The sequence below is a fragment of the Stegostoma tigrinum genome, chromosome 26, assembly GCF_030684315.1.
Source record: "Stegostoma tigrinum isolate sSteTig4 chromosome 26, sSteTig4.hap1, whole genome shotgun sequence".
NCBI classification, from domain to species: domain Eukaryota; kingdom Metazoa; phylum Chordata; class Chondrichthyes; order Orectolobiformes; family Stegostomatidae; genus Stegostoma; species Stegostoma tigrinum.
Genome location: NC_081379.1, coordinates 30,366,571 through 30,380,188, shown reverse-complemented (window position 1 = coordinate 30,380,188; position 13,618 = coordinate 30,366,571). Strand labels below are relative to the sequence as shown.

The 13,618-nt window shown below is 38.7% G+C and overlaps 1 protein-coding gene across 3 annotated transcripts in view; it reads right to left on the bottom strand.

Moving 5' to 3' along the window:
- Positions 1 to 663: 663 nt before the first annotated feature.
- Positions 664 to 13,618, bottom strand: part of sdsl (serine dehydratase-like) — a 65,896-nt gene continuing 52,941 nt past the window's right edge. For all 3 annotated transcript variants that reach the window (XM_048556034.2, XM_048556033.2, XM_048556032.2), the window contains exons 6-8: positions 11,924 to 12,151; positions 9,672 to 9,796; positions 664 to 6,709 (exon numbers count right to left, since the gene is read on the bottom strand). In XM_048556034.2, coding sequence (XP_048411991.2) covers positions 6,516 to 6,709; positions 9,672 to 9,796; positions 11,924 to 12,151 — 547 coding nt within the window. In that variant the 3' untranslated portion in view covers positions 664 to 6,515. The remainder of the gene's footprint in view (positions 6,710 to 9,671; positions 9,797 to 11,923; positions 12,152 to 13,618) is intronic.

The window sequence follows — 13,618 nt, the reverse complement described above, 5'->3', positions numbered from 1 at the left end:
GATATGTCAAGCGTAAGACTAGCATTTCTCTGAATGGTCGGTGATGAAATTATTGTCCAGGATGGCTGTCACGACGTTCGGGCAATTTTTAACAGATGAAGGCTTAGAATGTTTGCAGCAGTCATTTGATTTGTGGCATTATTGCACTCAAATCTAACTTCAACCTCTGATTTTGTTCATGCGTGTTCTCTCCTTTCAAGGTTACTGGTGGGGAATGAGAACCTTCTATTTTGGCAGTCAGTGCTACTATCAAGTGCTACCATCTCAGGTGCAGATAGTAGGTTCAAAGCTCACTCTTTCCTCCAGTAATCTGGCACAGCTCCAACTCAGAAGCACACCTCTCCGCTACACAAGGGCCTAATTTTGGTTGTTTTCGTTTGAAAGCCAGTGAATCACAATAACAAGGTTACTCTAGTGAATTGCTAACAGGTATGGTTAGCAATTCACTAGAGTAACCTTGCTGCAGAATATTTGAGCATACGATACATAATGAGGCTCAATGAATAATTCGGTAACAAGCTGGCTAGAGTTTTGAAAACTTTGACCCTGTTCAATCCTCACCAAGGTGAAACTCATCAATTAATATTACTGCTAGATGCTGCAGAGACAGAAGATACAGATTTGCTCAATAAATTGAGCAATAAAAGTGCAGTACAACGTAGGTACAAATAGCCTATTTGTTCATTTATTTGGAATTTACATAGAATGGTTACAGTCAGTTATTGGTGGCTGCATAAGTTTATCAAGTTAACATAGCTTGCTTTGCAAAATGCTACAGAGCAGAACCAAACATAAAAGTGTTTTTTTTTAAATCGCAACATTTATAATGACACCCATTCCATGAAAACTTCCTCCACATATGGTGTACATCCAAAAAATCACACTGCTTAAAATGTACAACAGGACATCATAGCCAATTGTATTTAAGAATTCAAGAGCTGCTTCAAGGAATACATTTTGTATTACTGCAATAATGATGTTAATTATCTTTCAATATATTAATATATTAAAGTTTTGTTTGATAATTAATAGTAGTGCCATTCTCTTCTGGTATACTCAATATCATACACAGAACATTAGCAAATTAGTAATATTAGAAAAAGAATCACTAAGTGCCTACTTGTTGTTTTATACCCTTTTATATTTGGGGATATATTTAATTAATAGAACAATTCATTGTTAGTCTTCCACCTACTTTCACTGTCATACAGTAGAGCACTTACAGCCATAGGGAATAATAAAGTCAGAGAATTAGTATGTGATCATTTAAAAAGCAATTGCTGAGACACATCACATAGATCATCACCCCTACAGTTTCTTAATCTTTTTGAATTTCCTCCCATGCTCTTCCCCCAGTCAGTCATGCAGGAAATGTTATGCAACTCAAAGTAAAGAAAGAAAATTAAATATAAATTTTGCACATAAAATTCTATTCATTCCAACTGTTAAATATACCTCAGACATTAACACTTCCTCAAACTGGCACTACGTGTTTCGCATTAATGTCCTTTGATGGTATGCCAATACTCAACACGTGGCAAATCGACCCAACAATTTAGCAATTAGCTGTATTGAAAGTCAACTTCAAATGACAGGCAAGTGGGTGCCTGTACCAACAACTCTTTTGTAACACAAATTTCACTGGTGAACAGAAATCTGCACATGCATTTATGTCTGCCAACATAGAACAATGTTTTCTCCAATTCAAGATACTGTGTCTCAAAACTCTAAGATTAGACTGAGCATTCACACACTGAGTCAGCTGGCACTAAATATAATGCTCAAACCCACGACCTTCATTTCCTACTTACTCATGTCTCTTTACTTGAGTTAATGCTCATCAGAAACCTCTTGCCATTACAAAGTATGTGGCAGAGTCTAAGAGTCACTATAATGTTGATTTGGGATGCTAAGTCTCTAATGTTTACCAAATGAAGGTTTTTGAAGATCACTGTCTGGAGGTATGGTATTGATAGCATAAAATAATGAAAAATAACCTTTAGAAATACTCATGATAGATGACAACTTATTTCAGTACAACTGGGATGTTAATTATTGAACATCCTTAAGAACAACAAGCTGGGATGAGTTACAGCATTAGACAGAATGAAGTCTTTGCAATAACATCAGTCAATACAACCTTTAACCCAATGTGCTTCACAGTTTTAACATGTCAGTAGTGATCTGTGAGCTTAAGCAAAGACAACCTGCAAGATCGGCAGTCAACCCAGATGTCTTCAGAGATTTATTTGAACAAACAAGAAGACTTGGGGAGCAATGTTTCCCCATTTAGAGGTAGCCAGAAGGGGAAATAATTGGGTGAGCTAGCCCTGGATAGAAACTCACCCTCTGCTTGTCACCTCAAAACGGCCAGTTAGTCACCAAATAAGGGTGCAAACTCACCAGATGAATGGTCACTTGCCTCTCCGAAAGACAGAAAACATGGCTCGGCTGGTAAATTATTGCCATCTACCTGCTGAGTATTGGACTCCAATACACCCAGACACAGGGAACTAGAGGTACAGGGGATGTTTGTGACCTCTGAAACTCAAATAATGCCCTACCCTCCCAAACTCCTTTCCCCTGCATCCTCTAACCCACATGGAATACCAATCCAGATAAATGTCAGGTGGTGCACAGGCAAGACAAATAAGGCAAGGGATATGATGAACAGGAACCTGGGAAGTACCAAGGATCAGAGGAACCTTGGTGTGCATGTACACCAGTCCCTTGAGGTAACAAAGATAGGTGATTGAAGTGGTTAAGAATGCCTTTATGGTATGTTTGCCTTTATGAGCTAAGGCATTGAGCAGAGAGATTATGGTGAAACTGCATTAAATGTTGGATGGGCCACAGCGTATTGAGTATTGTGTGCAGTTCTGCAATCCACATAATAGGAGGGATATGGTAGCACTGGACTGGCGGCAGAGGAGATTTAACAGGGACGTTGCCTGGGCTGGAGAGTTTCAGTCATGAAAAAGAATTGTCAGATCCCGTTGTTTTCCTTAGAGCAGAGGAGCCTGAAAGGAGACATGATTAGGACGTATAAAATCATTCGGAACATAGATAGCATAGAAAGGAAGAAGCCTTTCCCCTTGATGGAGGGGTCAATGACAGGAGGCATAGATTTATGATAAGGGGCAGAAGGTTTACCAGGGATGACAGGAAAATATTTTCATCCAGAGAGTGGTGGAATCTGGAACACACTAACTATAAGGGTGGTAGAAGCTGAAATCCTCATAACATTTAAGAATTATTTAGATGCGCACTTGCAGTGCCAAGGCATAAAAGGCTATACGCAAACTGTTGGGAAAAGGGATGAGACTAATTAGTGGTTTGTTGCTGACTGGTCAGGAATGCAATGGTCCACTGGATCCGTCAAGGGGTAGGTCTAATTAGCAGACTTTAGGACCCAAAAGCTGCTAGCAGGCTTGCACCCCACCCCCTCTTCAGAAATTTTATTGCAAAATTCCACTCTCAGTGAATTTCTCCCTGAGTCTGAAATCAAGGTTGCCCCAGAAAGATACCTTCCAAATCTTACGTGAGTCTTAAACGTTTTTCATCACAGTTAATGCATGTGTGTGAGAGACATGTATCACGGTGTTGAAAATGATACATCTCTTCTGTTATGTAAAAGATAACTATCAAACACATTTCTCTTCAAGGCCGTTATGATTTCAAAGGAAACATTTTTTCTGATAGTGATTTCAAAAAAATGCATTCATCATGAACCAACTTTGTTTCAGGAACATTATAATGAAATTAAATGCCAATATTTATTCCTCTTTGTAGCCACCAGAATGAGTGGTTGTCCAGCCAGCTGGGTCCAATTGGATTAGATTATAACACTGCCCCAAGGAATGAACACACCAAATCACTTCATGCACGGACAGAACAGAACTTTGAAATGTTTCACTGCCATTTGAAAATGACATTTGAAGTTTCTATGATTGTCACTAATCCAATACCCTGGATCTCACCATGATGACGAGCAAAATAATTAACAGCTTTCAATGTTCAATGGTTTCAGCTGCAAACCCAGGGCTCCCATATAAACATGAATATTAGAGAGAATCAAAAATCATCAAATCTTCCAAAAGAAAAATGTTATTAGAATTCTTTTTACACAGCTAATTGCTTAACACTTTTCCCCAATAGAATAATTACAAATATTTTCATTTATTTAATCATCTAACTAAAGGTTGCCTTTACATCATCCCGCTGTTCTTTGCTTTCCATCTGTTCTTCCCCTCTCACTCACCCAATACAATGATTCCGATTGCTTTCCACATTCCCTCTTGCCCTGCTTGATCCAATCCAAGCGACTTTAGGACAGGCAGTGATGGCAAAGAAAGCAGGCCAACATCACTGGGAAGGAGCACTTTGTCAAGAATGGGTTTGAGATATATAACTTTGAAATATTTCAAAGCTGCTTTGCAAGACACAGAAATAAAGTCCAGCCAAGATTAAAACAGTAAATGCTGGTCATACCCAACATCAGGCAGCAGAGAGAAATGTAACATTTCAGGTCAATACCCTTAAAGATGCAACAGGTTTTAAGCAAGTACTGATGTAGAAAAAGGAATAAGACATAAAAGAAGAACAGGAAGATCAGTGATAAAGTACAAGGGGAGAACAAAGAGGTGATGGAGTATGTTTAAAGGAGATTGTAACAGAATAAGTAAAGAAACAAAAGTTGGATCTGGACAAAGTGTAAGTGGATCAAGGAAAGTTGAAACAGAAATTATAAGTTCAACAATTTCATTATCAAGGTGGAGTTTAGAAGTCTGTAAAGTACCAAATTGAAAGGGGGATTGCTGTTTCCGAAGTTTACTTTGAGTTCCACTGGAGCAGTCCAGGAGGCCAACAATAGAAAGTATGAAGTGATAGTGGAACACAGTCAACCAGAAGCTCAGGGTAGTGATTATGGACTGAACAGAGGTATTCCACAACATGGTCCCCTATCAGTGTTTGATCTCTGTGATGCAGAGAAGACTGTATCATGAGAAGCAAACACAGTGTAATAAATTGGAAGTGCAAGTATGTCACTGTTTCACCAGGAAGAAGCATCTGGAGCTTGGACAATTGAAGAGAGGAGACAAAATGACACTTGCACGGGAATGTTGAGAGTAATCAAGGAGTTGATTAGGATATCGAGGACCAAGAATTCCAATTGCCGAATGGGAAAGAAAGACAAGTTTGGTGGTGACATTATGCTGCAGGCAATCAAAACTGGAAAGATGATCCATTGAACATGGAGGGTGATGGGATGAACAAATGACAGCAATCCCATAGTCGTTCTATAAAGGAGGGGAAAGAGGCAAGCGCAGAAATTTGGGAAATGGAAAAGACATAGTCAAGAGCCCAGTCAACCATGGTGAACTGCAATTTTAAATTGAGGGTAAAGACAGCACTGGCATGGAATGTGGCATTATCAGAACAAATATAACTGACAACATGGGAAAATGGAATAGTCTTCCTTCAGCAAGTGTAGTCTGCTAGAGTCAAGAGGCATAAAGAGAATATTAGTTGATAATCTACTTCTGAAATAGCACACAGAAGTTCAGAAAATGAAGGGAAGAGCCAAGTGGACTATTGGAAGTTAAAGGAAATGCACAAAATTGGAAGCAAAGTCAATTAAACTTTCTGTTTCAGTTCAAGAGTAGGAACTAGTATTGCTAAATCAAAGTACGGAAAAATAAATGAGGGAATAAGACTCGAATAAGGGACTTGCCGCATGTACCACAAAAGGTGAGATGGTGGTATTGTGGGAGTGGTTCTGGATTCTTAATCCAGACAGCCAGGCTAATTCACTAGAGACATGAATTCAAATGGCACCCATGTCCTAAGCGTAATGTAAGTCCAATAAATAAAATTTGGAACTTAAAGTTAGTTTTGTGGTGATCATTTCCGAGACTATCATTAATTGTCATAAAAATCTATCATATTCACTAATATCCTTCAGGGAAGGAAATGTGCTGTGCTCTCCTGGTCTGGCCTACAGGAGACTCCAGATCCAGCATAATGTGACTAACTCTGAAATAAAAACCAATTAATCCAAGGGGTGGGCACCCATGTGAGAATTAAAGCTAGGACACACAGGGGTTCCCACCATGCCATGTATTATTCGGAGGAAGTGAGTTGAGGCAAAGAGCAGGTCGATCAATATGAGAACAAGTTCAGCTGGTGAGTTCGGATGGGAGTAGATGGAGACTGGTGGGGTTTCATTTAAGTTGGGGGATGAATAGAGAGACTGAACAACCGTGGCGATAAGAATACAGTCAGGGCTGAGAAACTAGAAATTGTTAAAGTAAAAGGAGTGTTGAAAGAAACACAAATGCTGTTGAGAAGGGACTGGACAAATGATAAGAAATGAGAAGCTCGCCACATCCATTCAATTCACCAGGGATCCAGCATTCCCCAACAATTCCAGTCATTTGATTTCACATGATTATTGTCTGGCAGACAAAGAGAGTTTATAAGAGAAGTGCTAAATTCAGTAAAAAAACACGTGTTTAGCTTTGTCCAAGTAGTATTTTATATTCTTTGAGCTGTGCCATTGTGATGCTGCTTCCACCACAGACAATGACAACTATTGACTGTAGATCCTGGGCCAACCGTCCCTCTTTCTGCAGTCGCTTGATTGTTCCAGCGTAAATGGCAGCTAGCGATGCACCACAGGCTGGCTCAACCAAAAACCTTTCATCATCTGCAAAGACAGCCAACTGTTAGAAATCAAGTCACAAACACAAATTTAACCATCATCTCAGGTCACTGGGCTAATTTGGGATCTAGCTTCAAAGACATTGCTTTGTTTGGAAAATGAAGGGAAGAGCCAAGTGGCCCATTGGAAGTTAAAGGAAATGCGCAAAATTGGAAGCTAAGTCAATTTTACAATTCTTACAATACAAGTCATCAATTTATTCAACTTCACTCTGCAAATACAGATGCTGTACACTGATATTCCCAAATAATAACTCACTTCCTCCGAATAAAACATTGCACTGTGGGAACCCCTTTTTTGTCCTAGCTTTAATTCTCGCATGGGTGCCCACCCCTTGGATTGATTGGTTTTCATTTCAGAGTTAGTCACATTATGCTGGATCTGGAGTCTCCTGTAGGCCTCATTGCGCTCAATGTGAACCCACTGGCTACCGAGTAACATCCTGAAATACCTAAAATAGAAACCAATTTTTTAAACAAAAAATCCATTTCTTCCACTTAGTTCTGGCACACAGCATGAGGTGCCAGTTCCTCAAGTTCTATAAGCTGGTGAATAACTTGCAACATAAGCAAAAAGGCATTACAATTCAAATGGTGTTCTCACCCACTGCTCCTATTATGTCTCTTGTTTGATTATGGACTTGACAGAAGGGAGCAACGCAACTGAAATCTAAAGAGCACATGACACTACTTACAATACAGGTGATCAATTTATTCAACTTCACTGTGCAAATACAGATGCTGTACGCTGATATTCCCAAATAATAAGCATTTTATAAATGGAATGATGAAATGTGATCTATTACTGTGGTTCTTGCAATGCTTTGTTTCTTTTAATTAAAATCTAGGATGTAATTTTTAATATTTGCTCTCCTAGTCTTTTCTCCCCTCTTTCATTTACCTTCTCTCATTACTGATTATCTCCATTATTTCTTTCTTCTGTGTCTCTCATTCTTTAGAACCTTGTCTTTCTCATATACTTTATTCCCTATCCTCCTATTATGTACACACTGCCTCTAATACACTCTCACTCTAAATTTACCTCTATCTTTCTCATTACCACTACTCATTTCTCTACCATAACTATTTCACAGTCTCTTTCCTGACTCTGATTACTTTTTGAGTTTTGCTGTAACCACCAAACAAAGCAATGTCTTTGTTAATAAGTCAGTAAATCTTGCTGTGTTCCATGTTTTTAGCTAACAGAATTAAAGCCTGCGCTCATTATTGAGAAATAAAGTTTAATAAACCCATAATGGGTAGTATAAGGAGTATTATTTTTGATTAATATTCCCCTTCCTCATGCAACTTTGTGAAAATCAATAAGATAGTCACCTGGCTTTGCTCAAAATCTTATTGAGAGTCTTTTTTTAAGAAGTGAAATAAACTAATTCAAGGAGAAAACAGAATAAGAGACACCTTCATAAAAGAGACACCATTAAAATAGAGTAAAGCTTCAGAATGATGAAATCTTAATTGGGAGCCTGCTCCTCACTTGTGGTTACAGAGGAGTTGTGAAATATCCTGGTGTTTGCTGTGCAGCTAGGGTGCTGAAAGGATCTTTCCTTTTGTGGGGAAAGTCGGAACTACAGGGCACAGTTTCAAATCAAGGGGGTCTCCCTGTCATGTCAGAAATGAGGAGAAACATCCTTCTGTCAAAGGTTCCTGGGTCTTTGGAACTCTCTTCTTCAGAGAGTGATGGAGGCAGTGCCAGCGAATATTTTAAGGAAAAGATAGACAGGTTCCAGTCTAACAAGGGGGTCAAAATGTATCAGGGACAGGCAGGAGAATGGAGTCAAGGCCACAATTTTACAGTGCATTAAACCTTCATTCTCAATAATAAGTGCAGCCTTTAATTCTATTATCTAAAACTGGGGGGGAGGCAATGGCCTAATGGTATTATAAACAGATTATTAATCCAGAAACTCAGGTAATGTTCTGGGGACACTGATTCAAATCCTTCCACAGCAAATAGGAGAATTTGAATTCATACAGAATCTGGAATTAAGAGTCTAATGATGACCAGGATTGTCAATTGTTTGGGGAAAATACCTACCTGGTCCAATAATGTCCTTCAGGGAAGGAAATCAGTCATGCTCACCTGGTCTGGCCTACACATGATTCCAGTCGCACGGCAATGTGGCTGACTCTTAACTGCCCTCTGGGCAATCAGGGATGGACAATAAATGCTGGTCAAGCCAGCGATGCCCACATTTTATTAGTAAATAAACAAAAGAATTAGATCAGCCATGAATCTGATTGAACAATGGAGCAGGTCAGAGGAGCTAAATGGCCTATGGCTGCTAATGAATTTGGTTGAGTAATCAAATAATTACTGTATGACAACTCATTCAAAATTTTTAGATTAACAAATTCCAGATTAGAAAAAAGAAGATCGCTTTCCCCTACTGTGCTTTTTATTATTCTGCATTTCACACTCCGGGAATGAATGCACCAGCCAGAAGGAAACAGACCCTATCTGAGACTTTGGGATGCTGTTATTGGATAATAAAAAATAAATAAAACACTGTGAAAATAATTTAACAATTTTACTAAGCATAAAACCTGGCATAAGCATTAATGCAAACGAGCTGCCAAATTTTCTTCCTGTTTAACATTTCCACGTGAAAAGCAAGAAGCCAAAGTCATCTTAATCTAGTCAATTTTCATAATTACAGGATTTTGTATGAATAAAACTGTGTATGGATAAAGAGCAACTTTTGTTGCTGTAATGATAAAATCTCAGAACCAACTCACTGTGCTGTACTGCACTGGCTTTTGTTCCAAATGGGATGCATAGGAAAACAATTTAATTCATTATTCATCTTATAATTGAGTAAAATTCTTAACTTACAAGTTAAAACAGAACATCATATAAAATAGGAATTCATATTTGCAATAAAGCCTCACTCTCAACAATTTGTGTATGTAGAAATAAGAAGCCTCACCTAGGAATCTCTCCACTGCTTGCACAGCTTCCTGGTCACTGATTACCTCAGGGAGAATATTGTGTTCCTGTGCATTCTGAAGTGCCTTCTCACACACAGTTTTAGCTCCTAGGGTTATAGCTACACTATTATACAATGAAAAGCAGGTTAGAAAATGAGCTCATCACACACGCAGACACTATTTGTTCATCACACAGGCAGACACTATTGTACACAGATTTACTACACAGATACGGTGCCAAAGCAGCAGACATTAAAAGATGGAAACAAAAGTTCATCAAAGAGCTATCATTAAGGTATTAATGGCAGTAAGTTGAAAGGTTTGTGGTGAAATTCCAAAACTTTGGTTCTGAACAACTGACGGCACAATTATCAACTGTACAGCAGAAGAAATGGATTATACAAGTTATATACACACATACCGAAATACAAGTCCCGATGAGCAAGGACTGCGACTTCCCTGAAAAATTACCAAACTATTTAATTCTTTTCAGAATCTCAAATTAAAGATTTTTGATCAAACCAATGTAACAGACACATTCAGCTATAATGAAAACAATATTGAGTGCTGGAAAGCTAAAATAAAAACTAAAACTGATGGAAATACACAGCAAGCATTGGAATTAAAATTCAGGTCACTCTGCCATTCTGATTCAAGGTTGTTCTATTTTTTTCCTTCCATGGCCTGATGCCGGTTTGTGCGAGCAGATTAAACTTGTCACAGATTGAGTATGTTTACTCTCTAGCTAGCTGAGGTACTACTGGTTTTAAAATATATTTACATATCTACGTGGAAGTTAATCGCTTCCATGTTCAGCATTTCTTATTCATATTATAAGTTCGCAGTTACTCAACTGGATAATGTAATGATATTTCTTCTCTTTGACTTCATGTTGTAGAAATTTGAGGTCAAAAAACACATGAGATTGCAGAAATCACATCTTGTATAGATATTGTAATCATTTTCTTGAAATACACTCAGAAATATGTCACTGGCATAAATCACTTGGAAACTGGCCAAATATGTCTATCTAGTATTTGTTAACTTGAAGTCGTTAAATCTCTCTGTATGATGTCCATTTGCTTTCTCACTTATTTTCACAAATTGGTGTGAAATTATTGACATAAATTACCCATTAAATGAGCTAGGTGAAGCTCCAGCTACATCGTGAATACTGAGCTTCATTGTAAAAGATATAATCCTACATCACAGTAGCACAGTGTCACAGTCATTTCAGTTCTCAGCCTTAGGACAGCCGGGGACATATAGTAAGAAGATGTTAATATACATGCCCTACTGCAGTTGTCAGCACCAGACTGAAAGAATTATCTTTAACAAATACAAGCTTTGACTGAGAGATCCAAAACCATGAACGTTCCTAATTGTCTACATTACTTTTTTGTTCAGACAATGATGAGAAATGAAAATTGGATGGTTTCTATCGCAGCAGCAATCTGCAATGGAGGCTTTATGCCCAGGCTGTAATTTGAACATGTACCCCACACCATCAGCACATCTTTCAAAGTAAAGTGACAATAGTTTCATGCACTGTCACTACTTATTAGGGAGATAATGAGTATTCATCCACTGGGAATGACGTGCAAACTGAATTTCTTGCTTTAGCTAACAGTAACTATATAATTTGTAAGGTGCCTTTTATTAAAATAAGCAAAGCAGTAAACAGAGGTATTTTTATCCACATCTGCAGTTCTTGCTATCTGAGTATTCTTATCCCATATGCCTCTCTTTCATAATAGTAACAGCACAATTCTGTCTTGTACCATAAGTACTGGTTGCTGTTTCTGATGGCATATGCCCTGTGGACTACTTCTTACCCAAGTCACCCAAAATCATGATCATTAATACACCCGGAAAATACAGGAAATAGAAGAAGTGATTTCAAAAGTTGGCAGACCAACAATTCCAACAGTTAATGTAGTCTTCTAAAGTGTGAATTCAGGACCAGAACACCCAGGTTCAAACCCCACCTGTTTCAAAGGTGTATAACAGTATCTCTAAACAGGTTGACTAAAATCGCCTAAATTGTACATGACTACAGGACATTGTCCCTCACTGTCACAGGGGAACAGGTTTGAGGATCAGTATTATCATGTTGTAGCACATCCTCCTGCTACATCCTCTCATATAATGACTAATTTGCTCCCATCAAATTTATCATTATTTTGTTATTTCAGTAAAAATGCTAAAACATAGATTTACAAAGTTTTATGAACAAATATTTTCACCACACCTTGTGATATCGGGGAGGGTGACCAATTTCCCAGCCTTCACTGCTGCGTTCAGACTCTCTGCACCTTTGGTCTCCATGGCAATTACAGGCACATCACACCAACCCACGTTCTTCAGCCCTTCAACCACTCCACAAAGAAGACCACCACCTCCAACCGACAGGATGATAGCACCGGGTTTGCAAGGTAGTGACTCCCAAAGCTCTTTCACGACGGTGGCATGCCCTTCCCTTATTTTAAAAGAAAAAATGTATTATCTCAGGCATGCAACAGATTTCATAATTCTGAACCAAACAAGGGGCGTCTATTACTTCCTTATCCTTGTACATTTAGTGATTGAAATCTAAAGAAAATGCTGAAATAACACAGGTGGCACGGTGGCTCAGTGGTTAGCACAGCTGCCTCACAGAGCCAGGGACCTGGGTTCAATTCCACCCTAGGCCAACTGTGTGGAGTTTGCACATTCTGCATGGGTTTCCTCCCAGAGTCCAAAGATGTGCAAGTTAGGTGGATTGGCCATGCTAAATTGCCTATAGTGTTCAGGGATGTGTAGATTAACTCGGTTATAGGGGGGTGGGTCTGGGTGGGACGCTCTGAGATTCGGTGTGGATATGTTGTGCCTGTTTCCACACTGCAGGGATTCTACGAATACCACTAAGCTATTACCTCCCCCAAAGGCACACTCTCAAAATTAGCAGATCATGAAGCATCTCCTGGGGGTGCTTAACATCCAATCTGGACTCTTGATGTGCCAAGGCAAAAGAAATCTCCCCAGGAGTGCTGATGGGAGGAGAAGGTTCACCAAAAACATGCAGCTCCTGTCCACCAAGTCCACAGAACATTATAACTGAGTTGTACAAAATGTTACAAAACTTCACTATGCAGCAATACCCATCAGCTACATAGTAACTGACATTGTTGACAATGATCTCCCAGATTCTGGATGAAACCTTAGGACCACAGGCTGAATTTTATGGCTGGTGATTGTACTGTTTCACCAGCCCCAGAAAAAACGTCAGTCAGTTGAAGGCTATCCCACAGTGACAACATGATGCAGAGTCTGACTTCACCCCAGTCTTCCTGACATCAAGAAAGCTGCCAACGGATCTAATCGGCCAGCAGTTCTTGCAGTCTTAGCAGTGCCAGGAAAAATACCAGGAGCTGTAATTGTCACCCATTGCCTTGGTATTATTTTATATATTATTCTATAATTCCTATAGTGAGTCATGTGTGGTATTAAAGTAAACTTCTCATTTCTCATGTATGCATATTGATGCTGATTTACTTGCACCCTATGATTTCTACCTTTTTTTAGCCTTATCAGAAGCACAAGTAACAACTTACACTATGAACAGATTTAACAGAAGAGAAAGCTATTGAATAAAATTTTAAAATTGAATATTGTTGCTTTTTGAAGGTAGCAGAAATGTATAAATAATTGTACAAAAAAACACTAACTTCAGTTCTTTCACACCTGATTCAACATTTATTTCCAGTTGACTTCTATGATAAATCTAAAAGCACAAATCATGCCTTGATTTTCTACAGCTCATCATATGAAATGCATTCCAATTTTTTTTAAACGTATTTATTGATGGCTTACTTCTGTGTCAGGTTCATAAGGGGCAAGGCTGAAATAAGTACCTTCCAGAAGCATGTTGCATATTGACATTAAATATTCTGGTGTCTGGCACACA